Source organism: Urocitellus parryii, chromosome 7, assembly GCF_045843805.1.
Source record: "Urocitellus parryii isolate mUroPar1 chromosome 7, mUroPar1.hap1, whole genome shotgun sequence".
NCBI classification, from domain to species: Eukaryota; Metazoa; Chordata; class Mammalia; order Rodentia; family Sciuridae; genus Urocitellus; species Urocitellus parryii.
Window position 1 is genome coordinate 144028638 of NC_135537.1, and position 21803 is coordinate 144050440.

At 39.7% G+C, this 21803-nt stretch overlaps 1 protein-coding gene across 2 annotated transcripts in view; it reads right to left on the bottom strand.

Annotated features, from left to right (window-relative positions):
• Positions 1-21803, bottom strand: part of Myo1d (myosin ID) — a 311508-nt gene that overhangs the window by 224332 nt on the left and 65373 nt on the right. For both annotated transcript variants that reach the window (XM_026388876.2, XM_026388875.2), the window contains exons 2-3: positions 3585-3793; positions 1772-1865 (exon numbers count right to left, since the gene is read on the bottom strand). In XM_026388876.2, the coding sequence (XP_026244661.2) occupies positions 1772-1865; positions 3585-3793 (303 nt within the window). The remainder of the gene's footprint in view (positions 1-1771; positions 1866-3584; positions 3794-21803) is intronic.

A 21803-nucleotide genomic window follows, 5' to 3' on the forward strand; every position in this document is an offset into this window, starting at 1 on the left:
ACCTTCAACTTAGTTCAATAATTTTTGTGTTTTTTTTTCATTTTTAAAAGAATATGTTTTATTTCTGTAAGGAAAAAATTTTAGAAAGTATGTTCTGAAAAGAAAAAGAATAGATGATACAGTAGAGGAGAAAAATATTAAAAGTATTTGCTTATCAAGCCTAGATTAGTGACATTTAAAAGACATTGTTTTAGTTGTTGATCAACCTTTAATTAATTTATTTATACATGGTGCTGAGAATCGAACCCAGTGCCTCACACATACTAGGCAAGCGCTCTACCACTGAGCTACAACCGCAGCCCCGAATAGTGACATTTTATTGTACTTAGTTATACCCAATAAATTTGATCTTTACTAATTTAGGAATTGTTCATTATTTTGTTTGAAGCTGTGTGAAATCTCTCCTTTGTATCAGTCGTGGAATGCATTTTTCACTCAATATTAACTTTTTATAGAGTAGTCTTTCCCAATGGATATATTTTAACTTTCATGCTAGTCCTTATGTCTTGTTTTTACTTCTCTGACAAAATCCCTCTCATACAGGCATACCTACAGAAAAGCAGCCTCTGAAACAGCCCAATGGAACAGATCCATTGTTCTTCCCACGAATACCGCAAGTGACCCTTCGGCCTTATCACCTCATAAATTAAAGTAGACTTTTAAAATGTGTGTGGAAACTTCTTGCTGAAAAAGGAAACTATAAAACTATGGTAAGATATGCTTGTGAAAGACTAGTAAGTGTTTACATGCCTTACTCTACTGCAAGAAATAAGATTAATTTCATTCTCAGCTAGTTATTCTCCTGAGCTCCTAAGGAAATGAGGAAGCCTTGATCAAATCCTCATCTTTGTTAGACTACAACGTCAGAAGTGGGATACGGCACAATTAAGAAGAATGCCTGATTAATGATGGAAAGCGCTAACCCATGTAGGGCCACTGAGTCTATATTTTCCTCTTCATGTCAGCCCAGTTCCCTGTCTTCCTCATTAGAAAAATGAAGACTAGATGGGATGTGACTTCAGGAAATTAACAACCCCCTTTAAAGCTGCTGCCTATTAGGAAAAGATTCTTTTTCTCTTCCAAAATGCTGCACCACATAAGAAAGTCAAGTAATTTTGCTTTATAATCACACCTTTTAAAAGCCCATCCAATCATTCCTCAAATGTTTGCTGAATAAACGCTGTTTGTCAGTGGGTCCTACCTGCAGGGCTGTGCAGACCAGCTGTATTGCTCATTGCAGCTTGAGCAGCAGCGTGTCTTGGCACGAGCCCCTCTCAGGCGTGAGCCTTACTTAGAACTTCCAACATGGGCAGGTTCTGGTTGCAGCAATGATGGGAAGGCACAGATAGGCCTTCCAGACCAGCTTCACCCAGAACACAGTTTAAAAATAAAACAAACAAGGAACAAGGAACTTGCGACAGCTTCGACAATAAAGTACAGAGTACTTTATAATGTACTAGAGTACATTATAACAGCTCTGTTGACTACATGTAAGGCAGCAGTTATACTCTCAACTGTTTCAGAGTAATAAAAAAGAAAAAAAAATGTGTATATATATATATAAAATATTTACTAGAGTAGTATTTTTCTACTAAAAACAACTCTAGAAATAGAGTAACATAAATAGAATTAGAGAGAGATGATATGCAATATGAGATTCAAAGCAGTTTAATTATCAAAAAATTGTTTGACACCTGTCCGTTTAGGCCCTGCCAATCTGTAAAGAGAATGGGGCTCCCGCATTACCTACTCGCTGTCCGTCAAGCCTTACCTTTCCACCTCTGCTCTCTGACTGGGGTTGGTGATGGCCGCAATGTACTGCATGATGTACTTACTGGCTTCTGTTTTACCAGCTCCACTTTCCCCTGGAGGAAAGAAATTGTGCAAGACTTAACATCTTAATTTAAACCAAGATTAAACTAATTTTCAGTAGAATAATTTTAAATTTTGATGTTATTCACTTAAGATCCCTCGTGCTACAGAGAGTCCTTCCATTTTGCAAGTTATCTTGCCCTGTATTGCCTCTAACAGATCTGAATATGTTGGGGGAGGGGAACTATTATAGAAGTAAAATAATGAATAGACTGAAGATCAAGGGTAAATTCTGGTAAACCATTCCTTACACTAAGTCTTATTTTGAGCCTTAATTTTAGACAATGACTTCTAAAACTAGTAGAAATGAAGCAAGGTTGTGATTAAAGCAGTGGCCAGAGCTAAATTTGTGTAATGTATTTTCTATGATGGAATTTCATTTAACTTAAAGGGGATAAATATAGGGTGTTCATTTATATATTTATTTATTTTGGACTGAATACAGGGGTGCTTAACACTGAACCACATCCCCAACCCTTTTAAAATATTTTATTTAGCGATAGGGTCTCACTGAGTTGCTTAGGAATATAATTCTTTTTTAAAACTAAAGTTAGAGCTGGGTGTCATGGTGCATACCCATAGTCCTGCTACTCAGGGAAGATTGCCTGAGCTCAGAAGTTTGAGGTTAGCTTGGCAACATAGTGACACTTAGTCTCTTAAAAAAAAATTAGGAGTAATTGTAGTGAAGAAAAACCCTACCAAACTCCAGAAACAAGGTATCACAGAAAAAAACATGACACTCAGGATAATTGGTGGTGGAAGGAAGGGATCAATTTGGAAGTTCTATCTTATTTTTGACAATCAAAACAAAATAATGATCATAAAAGTGTTTTTAAAAGCATAAAACCACTAATAAACCTCACAAATGTGAGGTCTTATTAGCACTAACAGAAATTCCCAGAGGTGGGGAGAGGCCAACCTGGACTAGCCAACAGATATCTCCCAGTTCTCATTTCACCACACAAGATGCCTTGAAGGGCCTGAGGTACTTGGGTAGCTCAGCTCCAGTTCCTGCATGTGGGGCAGTAGTAGCCCAGGTCCCTCCAAAATGGGCTTGAAAGCTCAGGCCCTGAGCTCCAAAGGCCTATTTTTGCCCCTGGGCCTCTGCATGTGCCACCACACCAGCTCCCAAGCAGCAATCTGACTTTGACTTTATTCTTCTGTTTGGAATCTCAGTATTTAATTTTCTTGGTTTCATTCTGTTACTATTTAAAATGTTTTGGTTACTTTTATCTGGTACTTACATGTGCTGGGGATAGGAGGGAGCATATTCCATGCTGGGTCAGTCTGCAAACCCACTGGAAGTATCACATAATTTTTTTTCTTTGAGATGGGTCTCCATTGCCCTGGCTGACCTTAAACTCCTAGGCTCAAGTGATCCTCCCCACCTCAGCTTCTAGAACCAGGACTAGCAGATGATCAGAAATGACATAAATAACTTGGTATTTAATGGTCATTACTCCCCCCCCTATAAAATTGCTTAGGTTTTTGCCTTAAAGATTATTTCACTGGGGCTGAGGATGTAGCTCAGTGGTAGGGTGCTTGCCTGGCACACACAAAGCCCTGGGTTTGACTCTCAGTACTGTGTATGTGTGTGTGTGTGTGTGTGTGTGTGTGTGTGTTTGAACAGACACACATACATACACTCTCAGCAATTATGTACTAAATAAATACATCTTGACCTTGGATGTACCAGGGACCCCTTCAAATACCTGATATCACAATACAGGTGTCTTTTGATCGCCTTTTCATAGCTTTGTAAGCAGCATCAGCAATAGCAAAAAGATGAGGGGGTCTCTCGTAGAGCTCGCGGCCTCGATAGTGCTCGATTGTGTCCCTCCCATAGATGTTCAGAGACTTGTAAGGATTCACAGAAACAACGACTTCGCCGATGAACGTGTAGATGCGCCCCTTCTCAAATCTGTACAGGAGCAAAACAAAGGAAGACATAGCTATGGTTATGTAGAAATGCTACTTCTTTCCTGAGTGTCTCTTATTTCCAGTCAAGTTCAAATACCCCAGCAACAACTTCTGAACTGATGTGCCACTGATTCTGAGTTTGCTTTTAGAGACCATGTTTGAGGCTATTTCCTTCCGATGCCACCAACAGAAAAGACAAGTAAGGATTAAAAATCAGCAAGAAAGAAGAATTTAACTTGTTGGAGGCCAAAGATTTACTGTTTCCAAAAATATAGATGGCCAAGAAGAAAAAGTAAAATCAGTAGAAGAAAATCTCAGAGTTCTAGGAGAAAAAAGAAATAATGTTGAACCACTCAGCTACATTTTCAATTACAAAGAGGCCTGCCCAAGCACGAATATATTTCTTCTCTTACTTGAAACCTTGCTAAAATGTCAGGAAAGGAATAAAAACAGTAAAATCCATACCAGCATGGTAGAGGAGACACTTCTGTCTGGTATAAATAAAATTTATTTTTTTTTAGTGACAGCCTAAAATCCCATGGTGTAGGTAAATCACAGTCTAGTCGATGATTCTCCTTCCCTCTGGAGACTATGTACAGTACTGCAGAAATTACTGTGGACACATAATCTTACAAATCAGGGCTTTTATTTCTGTGGGAAAGAGTCTAAGGAATGGGACAGCTGATTGAAAGATATGTGTATTTTAAAAGTAACTTTAATATGATTGCAACTCCCCCTCCCCCCCAAAAAAATACAAAGTTTGAAAAGCTATCCATGTACATATTTGTATGCATATGTGTACGTGAATATATTTGATGAGTATATGAGCATGGGAAAATATGGAAGAATATGTTGCTTCATTCATTCTTGGATGCACACAGTAGGGTGTACGGATAAAGGGGTTTGATGAGGAAGGTGACGTGGGCGGGTGGGAGGAGGACATACAACAAAGGAAAAGAGCGAAAACCCCATGATTGCAATTGTAAATATAGACACATGAATTTGCATGAAGAAAGCACTTGTACATAAGACTTAGAAATCTGAGTATTTAGAGATCTGCTATTTACCTCGCAATCCACACCCCCACACACATGTGAACCAGAGCTTGGCTGTTTCTACACAAGTGTTTGTCACCACACTCCGCCTGCTGGACCGAGGCACAGGAGGACACACGTGTTTGTCCTTCAGTATCCAGGGACACTGGCTCCAGTAACCCCAGAAGATATCAGAATTTGTGGATGCTCAAGTCCCTTATATAAAATTCCATAGTATTTGTGTAGAACCCACACTTTAACTCATCTCTTGGCTGTTTGTAATACCTAATATGATGTAAATGCCATGGAAATAGTTGTAATACTATGTTGTCTAGGGAATAATAAGAGGGAAAGTCTGTACATGTTCAGTATAGGCACAATTTTCTTCCCCAGATATTTTTGATCCAGAGTCGGTTGCTTCTGTGAATGTGGAGGGGCAGCTGTATATCATCACTTCTCAGAGCTGGTGGAGAAGAGCCCCCAGAGAGGCTCTGGGGTGCTCCCCAGACGCACGCCTCTCAGCACCCGGCTGGTGGCCAACAGGGCAGGGAAATAACTAAGCTTTGGGGACCAAAATGTAAGATCTTTGAACTTCCTTTAAACTAGAATGAAGGTTGTTGGCTATAATTAGGAGTAGAAACAAACATGCAGATAATGTCAATAGTAAGTTAGAACCAAGATTTTTATCAAGTACTTAGTGAGTATTTAAATAAAAGTTATTAAGTACTTTGAGGTTTTCTGTGCATTTTTCAGTTGGGGTTTTACTATTCATCCTCCTTGCTGTTAGAAATTTTATAAGGTGGTTGAAAGCATTGACTTTGGAGTCTTTTCATCTTAGTCTGAAGGTTCATATTACAAACTTAACAGTAGTGAGGTCTTGTGAAAGCTAATTAACCTCCCTGTGTTTCAGCTTTTCCATCTGTAAAATGGCAATGATTACACTCCTCTATCCTTCTAGCACTGAGTAAGTACTTTTTTTTTTTTTAAATCAATTAATCTTGGGGCTGGCCTGGGCTCAGTGGTAGAGAGCTTGCCTAGCATGTGTGAGGCACTGGGTTCGATTCTCAGCACCACATAAATATAAGAAAATGAAATAAAGGTGTTATGTCCATCTTCAACTAAAGAAAATTTTTAAAAAAGGCAATTAGTCTTTATAATTCTGATATGTTATTCATGAAGGGCATTTTTAGTAAAAGTTTATATATATATGTATAAATATATATATACATATAGTTGTAGGAATTTTAATTGTTATATATATATTTAGTTGTAGTTGGACACAATACCTTTATGAGGATCAAACCCAGAGCCTTGCACATGCTAGGCAAGCGTTCTATCTCTGAGCCACAACCCCAGCCCAGGCTTTTAATTTATTAACATTGCTACTGAAATCAGAGCCATTAGTACTCCTGAGGCATGACCACAGTCTGATTGCTTGCCTCAGTTGTCAATGAACTCCAAGTCACCAGAAAAATGTCTACACAACTCATGTTTAAAGACCTACAAAAAAAATGGGCTGGGGTTGTAGCTCAGTGGTAGAGTGTTTGCGTCTTACGTGGGAGGCACTGGGTTTGATCCTCAGCACCATGTAAAAATAAAATGAAGACACTGTGTCTACCTACAACTAAAAAAAAATTTTTAAAAAGACCTACAAAAATGACAAAAGGTAAGATTTATCACTCAAGTGTTTCTGGCTTAACCTGCAAATCTGTAGTATACGCCCACCAGATATCTCTAAGGAAATTAATTAAAATGACAAGATTCTTTAGTCTTTAAAAACTTCTCAATGAGGAAAAAATAGCAGAAAATAGCAAAAGGACATTAGGAAAGTCAGCTCATGATTCTGGGACCCCATGACTAGGAGACACAAAAAATAATATGAGTTAGAATGTTGTTCTAAGATTCCAGGTTTGTTCAATAATATACTTTATTTTTCACTAATTACTAGAGCCAGTAATAGATCATTCTTCTTTAAAATTCTATTTTAGCAAATAAAAAATGTTTATCAAAACCTCTAGGCATCAAGTTTATAAAATGCAATTAAAATTCCTGCATACAATCAATGACTATTATAAATCATGCATAACTATTATCTTGATGATAAACGGTAGAGACTCAGAAAAATACAATATTAAATATAATGCTTCAACAATTTGCAAAACATTAGAAGCACATCTTATTTGAAATTCTATCAAACTTTCAATTTGATTATGTCTCAAAAATCACCACTAGATGGTGCTAATATACACTTTAACAGAAACTCAAAAGATTTGCGTCTGCTTTGGATGGGTTCAGGGTGAGGAGCAAGCCAGAAGGTTTTCTGGAGGAACTGCAGTAACTATCCTAGATGACAAACAGGATTATGCCATCTGTTATAGGAGAGCGTGGAAGGCATTTCTATGACCTCAGAGTGAAAACCTGTTAAGACAAACTTGTAATTCATTCTTCAAATATGTATCTGCTTGGCTTCAGACAATAAGCCTAGCCCTTGGTGTTAAAAAAAGAAGAGGGAGAGAGAGAAAGAATATAAAAGTACTATAAATAAATAATAACAACAGAGAATGACAGGTGAGGCGATAAAAGCATGTGCTATATGATGTCAAAGACTGTCACAACACACTAGTCTGAATGAGGAATACTGGGAGTCATGGCAGGGCTGTAAGGTCTGGCCTGGACGTTCCTTTTCACTTAAATTCTAACTAGCACCCAAACTTCCACCCATTAAAACCTTCCCCACCCTCTCTGTCACCCTTGTTCTCACATGAATGAGCTATTTACAGTTTCCACGGGCACCATGCCTTCGTGATTTTGCCCGTGGGGTTCCTTCTGCCCAGCACACCTTCTGCCTGGTCTCTTCCTGCAGGTACCCAGTGGGTTCCCACTCATTCTTCAAAAGCAGTTCATTCCTTGAGGGAGTCATTCTTGATGTCCTGCCTCTGACACCAAGACTCGGACCCTTGCTCACTTCTTTTCCCCCTTTAGAGTGCCCCAAATGGTTAAAATAGCTTGACAATCACTGATGCTTTTTTTTAAACGTAAGAAAATTTTAAAGTATTTCTTAAAAGGGCTAGATGTTTTCACTGGCTTTTAAATGAAACCAAGGAGTTCTAAAAGGTTTTGAATGTGTAGCAATGGAAAAATTAGAAAGATAATGCCTTTGGAGAACAATGGCCCTTTGGAAATAAACTCTGAAATACTTATTTTTTTAAAAAGGTAGCCTCCTTAACTTGCAAATGTCACTTGTATTCAAGACCATCCACAGTAGGAAGTCAAGACGTGAGTTCCTTAGGATGAGTCATGGGCAGACTGCGTAGGACCCTACAGAGACACACAGGCTGTGTGTGTGTGTGTGTGTGTGTGTGTGTGTGTGTGTGTGTAACAGGGAAGTGGTTGGCCTCAGCAGAGCTACTGAATGTCACTGAACAGTTGGAAAAATTCAACAAAATAGGATTTGTTTATGATATGATAGGCTTTGAAAGCCAGGCTGTGAAGAATTAGCAAAGATTCACCCACTGCTAGAATTAATAGCCTTGGTTGACATCTTGAAATACACGTAATCAGTCAGAATCAGGAGGAAAAGCCTCTGTAAATGGTCTAGCATGCATTTAATAAAATCTTTTTTCCATAGGTATTACTCATTGTTTCATGAGGAACCTACACATTCTGAATAGGTCTTGCTTAATCACACTATTTGACCCAATTTCCTTCCCTTTCCAGTGTGAAGGAAATCTTAAACACCCTTATTTCTCAGGAGAGGTTTGTCTACATATGCTTTCTTCGGTAACTATTGATTAAATTTTCCAAACTAAGTCCCCAGGGATAGTGCTAAATTCACTGGTTGATCATCGTGCTGTCTGTCTGAGTTTCTCAGCAGCATTGGACATGGACTCCCGATTCCTCAACAGCCTCTTTCTTGGCTTCTGGGAGGTCATATTCTCTAGGTTTCCTTCCGACTTCTACAGTTTTCCTTTCCATGCTCTTTTGCTTCTTTCTCCTTTTCTACCCTTCTCTAAATATTCAAGTTCTCTAGGGTTGATCCCAGGATCAAACACTGCCCAAGATTCCCATTTGAGAAAGCAAAGTGAGGATATCTTGGCCCTCTTCCACCCTCTGAAAATCAAGAATGAAAAATAAAACCCACGAGAGAAGAGTGTTACCTATCACGAAATAAAACACTCGCCACAATTCCAAGACACGATATATATACATGTACAATATACAATTATATATACAATATATAACATATTCACATATACAATATATGATGGAGGGCTGTAGAATATTATGGAAACCAGACCTAGGTGAGGACAGGCCTCTGTGATCTAAGGCACTGGAGCCTTCACCACTAAATGTAAGTTAGAGTTCCAGAGCAGCCAAACCACAAGTCTCTTGCCAAGAGTGGCATGGTCACAGTATGCAGGTGACAAAATTAGCCCCATTAGAAACTTCTGAGTAGCTGCAAGGAGGAGTTAAATGAAAATACAAATAAAAATTATTATTTTTTCAAAAAGTGGGCTTCAGAGTTTTAAGGCATAAGAGAAGAAGTAGGTGCAATCACCCTTATCGTGAATAATCTCAATAAATCGAGATTTATCCCCGAAGCCCTGCAGCATATTCACAGGACCTACTATCAAGAAAGATGTTTGTCCTTTCAGGGCAGAGTGCTGGTCTGGAAACAACAGAACCTAAACTCCAGTGTCTACTGGCCATTCTGATAGGGGACAGAATGGTGGAGTGGTGGGGACGTGAGCCTGGAGGGAGGGTTCTGGACTGAGCTCACTCTGTTGACCTCCACAGGCTTTCACTTTTGAGGAGCAATTTACCTGCAGCCTCGCCCTGCCTAAGTCCACAGGGTATATTACATTCCTCAGAAAACTAGATATTATCTGCAGGAGATAGGCAGGCCCTAAATTCCAATAAGAAGTATAAAAGTTACCCTTAAGGGGGAGACTTTTGTGACCCTTAGGTTTCCAAACAGGTCTCAGAACACAGAGAGGTGAGGATAATTCCCCCTAACCATAAAATCTGTAAGAACAGGTTCCATCCAGTTAGAACTGGTGGGCATGGGCCAAAGTGACTTAGAGTTGGAAGGCCCCAGCCCAGGAACAATTCCGCACACATACTCTTTTGATAAATGATCCAGAGTGAATTACGTCTATTCAAAGGTGACAAAGTGAATCAGAATGGGGTTCATGATAAGATTTTATAAGAAAAAAGTAGGTAAAGAATTTGATAAACAGAAGGCAGATCAAGAACCCCACACTCCCCATAATGAAATAGGTCATGAAGTACAAAAATAATTTTAGAAACTTCCATATCAAGACAAAGAAAGCACAGTCCTCTAAAACAAAGTATCAAAGAAGACACCATTAGGAAAGAAAAATCTTATTTAAAATCATTAAAGTGGGGGTGGGAGGGAAGGAGATAGACAGACAGGAAGTTGGAAGAGCTTTTAAAAAATGGAAAAGATTTTTTTTTGTAGACCCTTTTGGGTCTTCTAGGTATCAAATCATATCATCCGCAAATAGTGATAATTTAAGTTCTTCTTTTCCTATCTTAATGCCTTTAATTTCTTTTGTCTGTCTAATTGCTCTGGCCAGTATTTCGAGAACTATATTGAATAGAAGTGGTGAGAGAGGGCATTCCTGTCTTGTTCCAGATTTTAGAGGGAATGCCTTCAGCTTTTTTCCATTTAGAATGACGCTAGCCTGAGGCTTAGCATATATAGCTTTTACAATGTTGAGGTAAGTTCCTGTTATCCCTAGTTTTTCTAGTGTTTTGAACATAGAGGGTTGCTGTACTTTGTCGAATGCTTTTTCTGCATCTATCGGAGATGATCATATGGTTCTTATCTTTAAGTCTACTGATGTGGTGAATAACGTTTATTGATTTCCGTATATTGAACCAGCCTTGCATCCAGGGATGAATCCTACTTGATCATTATGCTAAGTGAAGCTAGCCAATCCCTAAAAAACAAATGCCAAATGTCTTCTTTGATATAATGAGAGCAACCAAGAACAGAGCAGGGAGGAAGAGCAGGAGGAAAAGATTAACATTAAATAGAGTCATGAGGTGGGAGGGAAAGGGAGAGAAAAGGGAAATTGCATGGAAATGGAAGGAGACCTTCATTGTTATATAAAATTACATATAAGAGGTTGTGAGGGGAATGGGGAAAAAAATAAGGAGAGAAATGAATTACAGTAGATGGGGTAAAGAGAGAAGATGGGAGGGGAGGGGAGGGGGGATAGTAGAGGATAGGAAAGGTAGCAGAATACAACAGTCACTAGTAGGGCATTATGTAAAAATGTGGATGTGTAACCAATGTGATTCTGCAATCTTTGTAATGTTTTGAATAACCAATAAAAAAATAAAATAAAATAAAGAAAAAATGGAAAAGAAAATAAAATCCAGGACTATGAAATTCACAATTAAAAGCAGACTGGACCCTGCTGAAAACAGACAGGGGCAGGAAGAAAAGGTGGAAAAAGTAAGCAAAATGAAATGGAAAAGTAAAATTGAATAAAGAAAATTACAGAAGTGGAAGATAACGGAGATCACACAATTGGTGTCCCTGGAGATTTAAGTATTCGATAAAGTGACATTTCAAAACATTACATAAATATACCAATGAAAAATGCCAATAAATGTTGGAGCATGGACTAGTTGCTGGGGTGCGGTGGACGTCTAGCCTCCAGATCATTAGTGTGTGGTTGAACTGGGTTCCCCAAAGGGATCTGTTGAGTCCTAAACCTAGAGTCTGCGAAGGCGACCTTATTTGGAAACAGAGTTTTTGCAGATGTAACCCAGTTAAGATGAGGTCATTAGGGTGACCCTAATCCAAGTGAGTGGTGACCTTGTAAGAAGAGGAAATGCTCTGTGGAGTCAGAGACAAGAGAACACGATGTGATGACAGAAACAGACTGGAGTAAGGCAGCTTCGGGTGAGAGAAGCAAGGACTGCCGGGCCCTTCAAGCCTGCCATGAAGGAAGCAAACGGTGGGATTTAGGTGCTGAAAGGACTTATGTTCTAGGCCACAGCACAGCGATGGGGTAAGTGGCCCGAGGTGAGCCTCACTCTCGGGGGTCAGATTGACTTGATATGAGTTGACCCCCAGAGTGAGGCTCACCTCGGGCCGCCTACCCCATGGCTGTGCTCTGGCCTCGAACCCAAGCCCTTTCCTCACCTAATCCCCTCCTACTTGTTTCCGTTGTGGCAGTTGTCACAGTCTTTCTTACTTGTCATCTTGTTCACTGTGTCACCTTCAGCAGGCGGCACAGCTCCTGAGTGAGTAAAGCATGGTTATATGAAGTAAAAAACAAAGCACTGAATGAATGACCCCCTTGGGCCCACCTCCGTTTTCTCTCAGAAAATGTAATTGACTTATAGAGCAAATTCAGGCTCTAAGGTCTGGAGAACCTTAAATCATATATCATCATTTATCATCATTCCCTTCCCCATTTATGTAGTGGGTTCCCCTTCCACCTGACCTTTCTCTTATGTAACCTATGACTTTTAAAATTAGAGGAGAGGGATAAAGGTGTCACCTAGTCTTCAAAAGATAGACCATATATCCATATCCCAACAGAAAACATTCTACTCTTTATGTGTGCAACTTCAAATCATCTGGATATAAATAGCAAGTTGTATCCCAGAAAAATAAAATTCGGGTACCTGCTGCAACTCAATCTCTGAGACAGGGTTTTCAGCGTTGGAGAAGGAGGTTGCAAAACATGTGGGATTGAACTGAAATTGTAGGTAACAGTAGGAATTGGTGGTATGTGAAGAGCAGAGAGAGGAGAGAGCAACTGTTTGTGTCCTGTCCCCTGGGAGAGCTGACAGGTATAACACCCAGATGTTGGCTTGTAAATGCTAAAATCTATCTTATCTAAAAGAACTCAGGGCTCCATGGAGATAGACCGGTTCATTCACTGGGATAAGGTACCTTCAAGAAGAATCTGGAATAATCTGTTGAACCAGAGAATAGGAAAGTACTCAAAGAATGCCAGCTTGAATGGGCCCCCACTGGGACCTATCTGGGACCACATCAGCATTAAAATAAACCCCAGGACAGATTGTAATCCACTGAATAGAGACACAATGGAAGCAAAGAAGTCTACAAGAGGAAAAAAAGTTCTTCCTTAGGGTAGAATGCCAAAGAATAAATATAGAAGGGATGATGTGAGTTGGGACCCTGTCAATGGATGCTAAAGCCAGTAGCTGAAAGTATGGTGAGGAACAGGAGATTCTCATAGCCTCAAAATATCTCCCCACTAATTAATTATTAATTACAAAGGTAAAGATAATAACTTTGCAGTAGAGAAAGCCTGCAACCACGTAAACCAAGTGATCAAAATTAATATCATCAATATTGGAACGAACCAACACAGGGTGAATTTCATGTATCAAGTTGACTGGGCCACACAGTACTGAAGTGTTTGATGACACATTTTTCTGAGTATGTCTGTGGGGGTGTTTCTGGATGAGCTCACCTTTAAATTGGTGTACTGAATAAAGCATATTGCCCTCCCTGGTGTGGGTGGGCAGGCCCAGTCTGTTGAAGTTCTGAATGGAATAAAAGACTAAGGAAGAAAGAATTCTTTCTCTCTGCCTATCTTTGAGCTTCTCCAGCAGTTATCTTGGTCCTGAGGTGTTTGGACTCCGACTGGGGCCACAGGCTCCCCTGCACATGTTGGACTTCTTGTCTTCCACCATTGCGTTAAGTCGGGGCCTATGGTATGCCTAAGGCATTGGCATGGGAAAGGTGTGTGTGTGTGTGTGTGTACACACATATATATACATACACATCTGTATCTTATTAGTTTTCTCTGGAGAACCTGGACTAATACAAACTTTGGTACCCAGAGTTGTTAAATGTTAAGAATTTTTAAAAATTCTGGAATGATTTTCAGAATAAGTTTTCTAAATTGATTCTGGAGTTTCTGGAATTGATTCTCTAATCTGATGAAAGACTCTTTCCAGAGAGTTGATAGCATATGGTATGACCTAGCAATAGAGATATGGAAAGTTTCTCCACTGCATACTCCTAATCAAACACTCATAAGAAACAAAGAGCTGGGAGACTGGTATAAGATACTTCTGAACATTTCTGAAAATCTAACAGATAGAGTGAAGTTGGCTGGTGGCTCCTGATGATGCCCGGCAAGGTGAAGAGAGGGAAGGATGAGCTCAGGGACTGCAGTGCCCAGCTCAGGAGCTGCCATGGCCTGGAGGCATCCAGGTGGGCTCTGAGGGACCTTCAGTCTCCTGTTCAGCAGGCTGAGAACCTAGACCACAGCAGAGCCTCCCCATCAGATGCAGGAGAGAGGCCCACCAATCACTTCTGTGGCATCCTTCCAAACCACGGAAACAATCTAATCAGGAGCAAACAAAGACAACCTAAACTGAAGAATGTTCTACGAAATAACTGGAAACAGACACGATCAAGAAAACAGTGATATTCCAGGTTATAGGGAATTAAAGAGGGATCACAATGAACACACAGCACACTACTGGTTTGTAACCTAGAGGAGGGGAAAAACTTCTATTAAGGGTTTTCTTAGAGCAACTGATGAAATCTGAACATTGGCTATGAATTAGATACTAGAATTGTGTCAAAATTATAGCTCCAGAGTTTGATGATTGTACTGTGGTTAAGTAAGAGAACGTCCTTGTTCTTAAGAAACATACCTTGAATTATTCAGAGGTAACAGGAAACAGTGTCTTCAGAATACTCTCAAATGGTTAAAAGAATTACATAAAGATACAGGAAAACATAAAAAGAGAAGCTGAGAAGCAAAAAAAAAAAAAAAATGCAAACAGTTGGTAAAGAGTACAAGGCGGGGTTGGGGCTGTAGTCAGTGGCAGAGCACTTGCCCTGGGTTCAATCCCTCATGGTGCAAGAAAAATGCAGGGGAGTGGGGGAGAAGGGGTTTCTTGTGACTTTTCTGTAAATCTGAAATTATCAAAGCTAACAGTGGGAAATTAAAAAAATCCAACTTCCAAGTGTATTTATAGAATTAATTTAAATATTTATTAATTCTTTAATTGTGAATAAGATTCTTAATAAAGGACTTGAAAGATATAAATTAAAAAATTGGCGTGTTCCATCTTTTCTACAGCTTCACTCCTCAGAGGCAACTACTGCTGCTGGTTTCTTGTGAATTCTTTCAGAAATAGTTGATACATCCACAAACATGTGGCCTCACATAGGTTTTAAAAAAACCATGAATGGCAATGTTTTTCTAATTAAAATATTTATACTGGCAAAAATCTCTAATATTTTAGGCCTGCATAGTATTCTATTTCATGGGTGAATACACAATAATACACTGCATCAATCCCTATTGGACATTTAGGTTGTTATCAATCTTTTTCTTTGGACAATGAAACTACAAATTAATGGTGTCTATTTCTATGTGCATGCATGTTTGCATACTCATGGAATGTATGTCCAGCATTGGAAATGCTGGTTCAAAGGATATGTGCAATGTAAATGATGAATTATTGCCAAATTCTTCTTCACAGAGGTTATACCAGCTTATCGTCCACCTATAATGTATAAGAATTTCTATTTCCTGAGTTTTTTTTTAATCAACAGTACCAGACCATTTTGAATGGATAGACTGTACTGCAGCTTTATTTTCAAAGTACATAAAACTTTGACCCCTTTCTTCACCACCGCACCTGCTGATGCAGCGTTCATTAGGCGACTGTCAACTTTGAATAAGGCTCAGTCCACCTCCCCAGTTCTTAGGCAAGAACCTCTTCCCAAGGGTGGAAGCATCCTATTTATGCTTTCTTGGGTCAAATCCCTTATCTGTGAGATGGAGTCACTCTGTTTTATGTCTTTTACCTATGCATTCGACCGTGTGTTGGAAAGATTATGAACTTTGAGTCACATAGCCCTGGGGCCCCGAGTTTGAATCCTGGCTCTGCTACTTACTGGTTGTATGGATTCATAAATCTCTGAGTAACTAGTAAGTGCCCATGTGCCAGGCACCATGCCAAGAGCTTGAGTTCCAGAGGAGAATAAGAGTCAGTATTACTACACTCCACAGTTTACATAAATAGACAATGCCACACAGAAAGCACAATGGAGGATTTAAAAATTAGCTTTTATTTATCATTCCCCTCTTGTTCCTATTCACCCTTCCACTCATAATCATGTTGTTTCAAAATATATTTAAGACAATAGCAAAGATAGAAAGAATGCTATGGGGCCAGGTGGGCATGCACACCTGTAATCACACCTCTATGGGAGGCCAAGGCAGGAGGTGGTGATTTTGAGGCCAGCCTGGGCAAATTAGTGAGACCGGGACTAAAAAAAAAAAAAAAAAAAGTGCTATGAAAGCTTAGAGAACAGGGACAAACACAGGCAACCTGACTGAAGAATGTTCTACAAAATAACTGGAAACAGACATGATCAAGAAAACAGTAATATTCCAACTCTAGGAATGAGAGAATCCAAAGATATCCTAAAAATTATGTAGTTTGACATTTTAATTATTCAGGTAATTATAAAATCTCTGTATTTGCAGTTCTGGATATTTCTTGATTTATACTGCATTTAGAATCATCTGGAACTGGATGCTTTATTTTTGACCTTTTATTGACATACTAAAGCCCACACTTCACGACCTAGGACAGAATATTTGAGCACTAGTATAGCCCACCCACAAAGCGTATGAGAATTTCCAGTCCCATGAACAGCAGAGGTAAGGGGGCACTGATATAGAGAGAATGCTCTAGAATCTGGTTGCAGTTTTAGCACTAACTAGCTCTATGATTATATGCAAGTTATTGAACCTCTCTGTGCCTCACTTTCTTCATCTGAAGAATGGGATGATAATAGTGCTGTGTTAGCCAGATTTTCATTGCTGTAACATAATACCTGAGACAATTAATTTATCAAGAGAATAGGTTTATTTTGGAGTGATGGTTTGGAGGTGCCAGTCCATGATTAGGTGGCCCCCACTGCTTTGGGCCTGTGGTGAGGCAGCATCACATAATGGTGGGAGTGAATGGTAGAGCAAAATGGCTCACCTCACAAGCCAGGGAGCAAAAAAGAGCAAGGAGGGGGCTGGGTCCCACAATTCCCTTCAAGGGCACACCCCCCAGTGACCTAAAGACCTCCCATTATACCCCACCTCTTAAAGGTTCCACCACCTCCTAAGAAATCCACCTTCTTTTTTTAAATTTTTTTTTAGAGAGAGGAGAGGGAGAGAGACAGAGAGAGAATTTTTTAATATTTATTTTTTAGTTTTCGGCAGACACAACATCTTTGTATGTGGTACTGAGGATCGAACCCGGGCTGCACGCATGCCAGGCGAGCGAGCTACCGCTTGAGCCACATCCCCAGCCCAAGAAATCCACCTTCTAAGGAAAGGAAAACCCTTTTAACACATGGCTTTATGATTTGGGGGACACCTGACATCCAAATTATATCAAGTACCTACCTCACGGGATTTTTATAATAAATATTCCACACAGAGTGCTCAACACACTACTGTCATATGCTAAGAGCACAAACATTCTAAATCCTATTTTTTCCATCGTTTTTTAAATTTGTTTTACTTAGTTACACATGACAGTACTGTGATCTTGACATATCAGACATTTGAATCAGACGGGATATAATTTCTCATTTTTCTGAGGACTATTTTTATGACAGATAATATTTAAGTCCTTTAAATGGTCTTATTGATGTCTTTGATTTTATTTGTAGTCAATTGTTCATCCAACCCATTAATACTGTCAGCACTCATGTTCCAAGCATGGTGAGTCATGGCTAGTAAATAGCAGATCATCTCTGCCCTAATGCAGGCAAGGAAGAAGACAGATACTAAACAGGGGCTCTAGAGGAGGCAACAGAATGTACCCTGCCCAGGAGGAGGGAGGGAACAAGCATCTGAGGAATCCAGAGCAAGAGGTGACTTCACCCCAGCAGGGAGAGCAAGGGGAGGGTGTGAGAGGAGGTCCACAGCATGCAGGGGCTGCAGCCATTGCTGGGGTCTGGGGTTTATCTCAAGGGCAGAGTTGTGTGTCTGTTGATAATGTCTGCTTTGTCAAAAGCACCCTGTGGCTGCAGAGTGTAAGAAATGGAGTGCCCACTGAAGGCCCAGTTAGGAGGCCAGTCCTGAAGGGGGATGGCTTTGGTTGGGAGGGAGCAGTGGAGAGGTGGAGAGGTGAAGGGGCTTTAAGAGCAGAACTGACTGGACGTCAGAAGTGAGGCAAGGACGTGTCAGGGCTTCTTACGTGGACAACTGAGTGGACCACAGTGCTATTTGTTAAAGACAGGGACAGCCGAGTAAAAGAAAAAAATTAGGTGACTGATTGAGACAGGCTGTGTTGAGTTAGAAAAACCTGGGAGTTACCCCTATTTATCCCTCTTCAAATCAAACCCGACTCCCTGGATACAAAGTAAGCAACATAGAGGATGGAAACACGGACTACCAAAGAGCAGAGGGCACCTGGAAACCCTTACCTGTCACAGGTGGGCAAATAAGAGACCACGTGCTCCAATGCCCAGGTTAAAAGGTAATTTTCTTTTGTTTTTAAAGAGCTGCCTAGGTTCTATTTGGAAATTTTTTACTAACTGAATTTTATCATGTCAAATTACTCAATAATTTTACTTTTCTAGTATAAGAAAATAGTATAAACAAATATGACATCTTTCCCCCCGACTGAAACACTGTGTACCAAGGACCCAGGCAATGTGACTTAAGAAAAAGTGAAGATGCAAATATTATGCAATGTCAGCATATGAATAAGCCCAAACAGCTCTGTTTAGCTATGAAATAATGAGTGCTTACGTAATGAGAGGCATGAAGATTTAGATCAAAACATAAGAATGAAACTCTTTTAATAAACACTGTGTGTGTGTGTGTGTGTGTGTGTGTGTGTTTTCTTTGTGCAGTGCTGGGGATTAAACCCAGGACCTTGCACATGCAATATAATGTTCTAAACCCCTGCTTCCAGCCCTGAAGCTTTCCTATTTAAAAAAAATATATTTTTTAGTTATACTTGGACACAGTATCTTTATTTGTTTATTTACTTTTATGTGGTGCTGAGGATTGAAACCAGTGCTTCACAAGAGGGAGACAAGTACCCTATCACTGAGCCACACCCCAGCTGCCAGCTTTCCTATTAATAATAATAACACTATATTTTCTCTTTCAATCAGCCACGAATTAAATTCACTAATGTGGGGCTCAACTTGTGCATGACACTGTTCAGGAAAATGAAAGATGCCTGGACCTAAGGTAGAAAACCTATTGATAGGAACACAATTAAATGAATCAATAGTAATTGTGCATTTTTAATAATACTATAAACACTTGAAGTACCATACGGAAAACTCTTACAAGAATAAATAAATCTGAGGGCGTTAACTGATAGATCCACCAGGATTCCCATCTCTTCTTCCCATCACGTTGGTACCAGAAGGAGGTGCACCACTTTACACTGAGGTATTCCATCTGTGGGGTAGGGGTGGGGTCTGGATGACTGCAAACTTCTTCAGCATACACTGCCACTTTTAATAACTATGCCTAATTTAGTAAACGACAGAAAACCTACTCAGTATACTACATTTCCTTTTAATACTGAAGTTCTCTATCCCAATTTTATAACATGGGAAGGCTTTGGCGTCTGTAAAACAAGATTTTCCCAGGTGTTACTGAAAACCTTCAGGCAGCCAGATAGGCTGCTGTGGGGTGCAAGCTGGAGAGTGGTTGTGTCCAGAGACACTGAGGGAAAACAAATGGCTAAAGTTGATTGAATGGATTATTTCCATTTCTGTTTACTATGACAATCCCTCTTTTAAGTTTGATAAACAGATGCACATTAAATAATTATTTATTGTGCACCTACTCTGTGCTTAGGATGATGTTAGATGTTTTTCATGTCTGTTGCAAATCCTAAGTTTACTAAATATTAGTAGAAACATCTTCCCAAACCCACTTTTGTTGCAATCATGTACCCAGGTGCAGGTAAGGAGGAAATTATCATCCATCTAAGCCAATTGCTTAACCATTGTTTTGTTTGCCGACAGCTAAGTGCAAAGCAAAGCCGTTGCAGGCCTGGAAGAACTGTTTCTACTACAGAATGGACTGAACGAGTGGAAAGACCAGGATGCTCCCAAGTTATGGATTCAGCTTCTCTTTCTCTTGGGTTGGACTAATGGTCATCATAGAACTGAGAAGATGATTTCACAACCAGCAAAAATATTTACCAAGTAAATGAAGGCCAGAGACCTTATCCTTCCTGGGTTCTCCTTGGCTTTTGTCAAAAATTAGTAACATCCGCTAAGGCCACATTTTCTCCTGAAAAGCTTTGAATAGTTCTATGTTTTGCATTATCCTTATCCTTGTATTTGGCACTTTCTTTGGGTGTACGTGTGTTTTTGCAAGCTTCCTTGTGTCTAAGTCTGGGTAAAACCGATTTCCTGTGTGTTGCAGGACTTCTGTCATCTAAGCAGTTTTGCTTTTGGACTGTGGACATGGGCCTTGGGTGAAGGAGGGAGGTTAGATGGGCACACACCTATTCCCATGCTGGGAGTGTCCAGGGGGCTATGGGACATTTACAGCGTTAATCTGGTACCTGTATAACTCAGTCTCGTGTCGTGAGACCCTAATGGGAAGTTAGGAATGTCAGGTGACATCCCCAAATGAAATGATCAGAGCTGTTCCCTGGGGCCTCTCAAGAATGGCTGGTCACATGGGGATAGAATTTTTATGTGAAGGGAGTTAAATTCAGAGGGGTTTAAAGATGATCTGAAAGACGAAGGACATTGCCATTACCACCCTACAAAGAGCTTTCATTTTTAAATGATATTTTAGATGTTGTATTATACAGCTTTATTCTTATGTTGTAATCAAGTGTCCTAAGACACTGCAGGTCATATTTTTATTTTTTATTTTTATTTTTTACTTATTCCTAGTATATTGCCAGGGGACAAAAGGGAGTTTTTACAAAGTGGGAAGATACTGGGAACCAGTGAGAGATTCGTTATTAAAATCTCCAAGTGTCCAACAGGCCCACATTCAGACTGAAAATCGACATACTCCAAAGACAAACATGATCTGGCCAATTCAGTTCCTCTGCTTTAACAGGTCAGTCCATCTCCATTTGTGAAAATAACCAAATGTTGTCTATGCTCAGGAATACCAGACACCAGGAAGTGAACTAAGAAAGTAAGAATGTGGTGGCAAAGAAAAGAGTCAAACTAAAAACAGATCAAATACATCAGGAAATGGAAAAAACAAATAATTTTTCCTTTTTTTCCTTAGTTCTTCTAGCAGAAATTAAAATCTTTTTTTTATTGCTAGATCATACTGAGAAAGGAATTTATGTAGGCAGATTGGTTGCCAATTTAAGGTAAACACTATAATGTTATTTTTTTATTATTTAAATAACACCCCAACCATGACTGTGTATTTGGAGTTTCACAGGCTGATAAGAAAAGCTTTGACTGCCTCAGAAAGTAGCTGTCTTCCAATTCAACCTGGCTCATCGAAGCACTACAGTTTCTCCAAGTGCCTGTTAATGTGACATTTCAAAAAAGGAAGAAAAACTAAGACCACTTGTAGACAGCATGAGTTCCAAATCTTCCCTTAAACAAGTCCCATCATCCTCTGTGAATAAGAACAGAACCCAGACAAAGTGACTGAATAGCTAAAAATTTTAATATTCTTGTTTTCAAATTTCAGGAAATACTTTGTCTCAACTTTTTGCTTATAATTCATCTAGGTTTAAAAAGTCAAAGGTTTGGCCAGCATGGTCAGTGTATTTGGCAGAGCCAAGGCTTCCAGCTGGCCCACTGTGTGCATAGTGGGGCCAGGGTGAGGGCTCCACCAGTGTGGCCGGGGTGGCTAGCAGTACCCACGAGCTGGGAAATTAGTAGTATATAGGGTTGAAACAAATAAGTCAATATGTTGAGGATAACAGAAGCCAGATTTCTTCCTCTTGCAGAAGGGA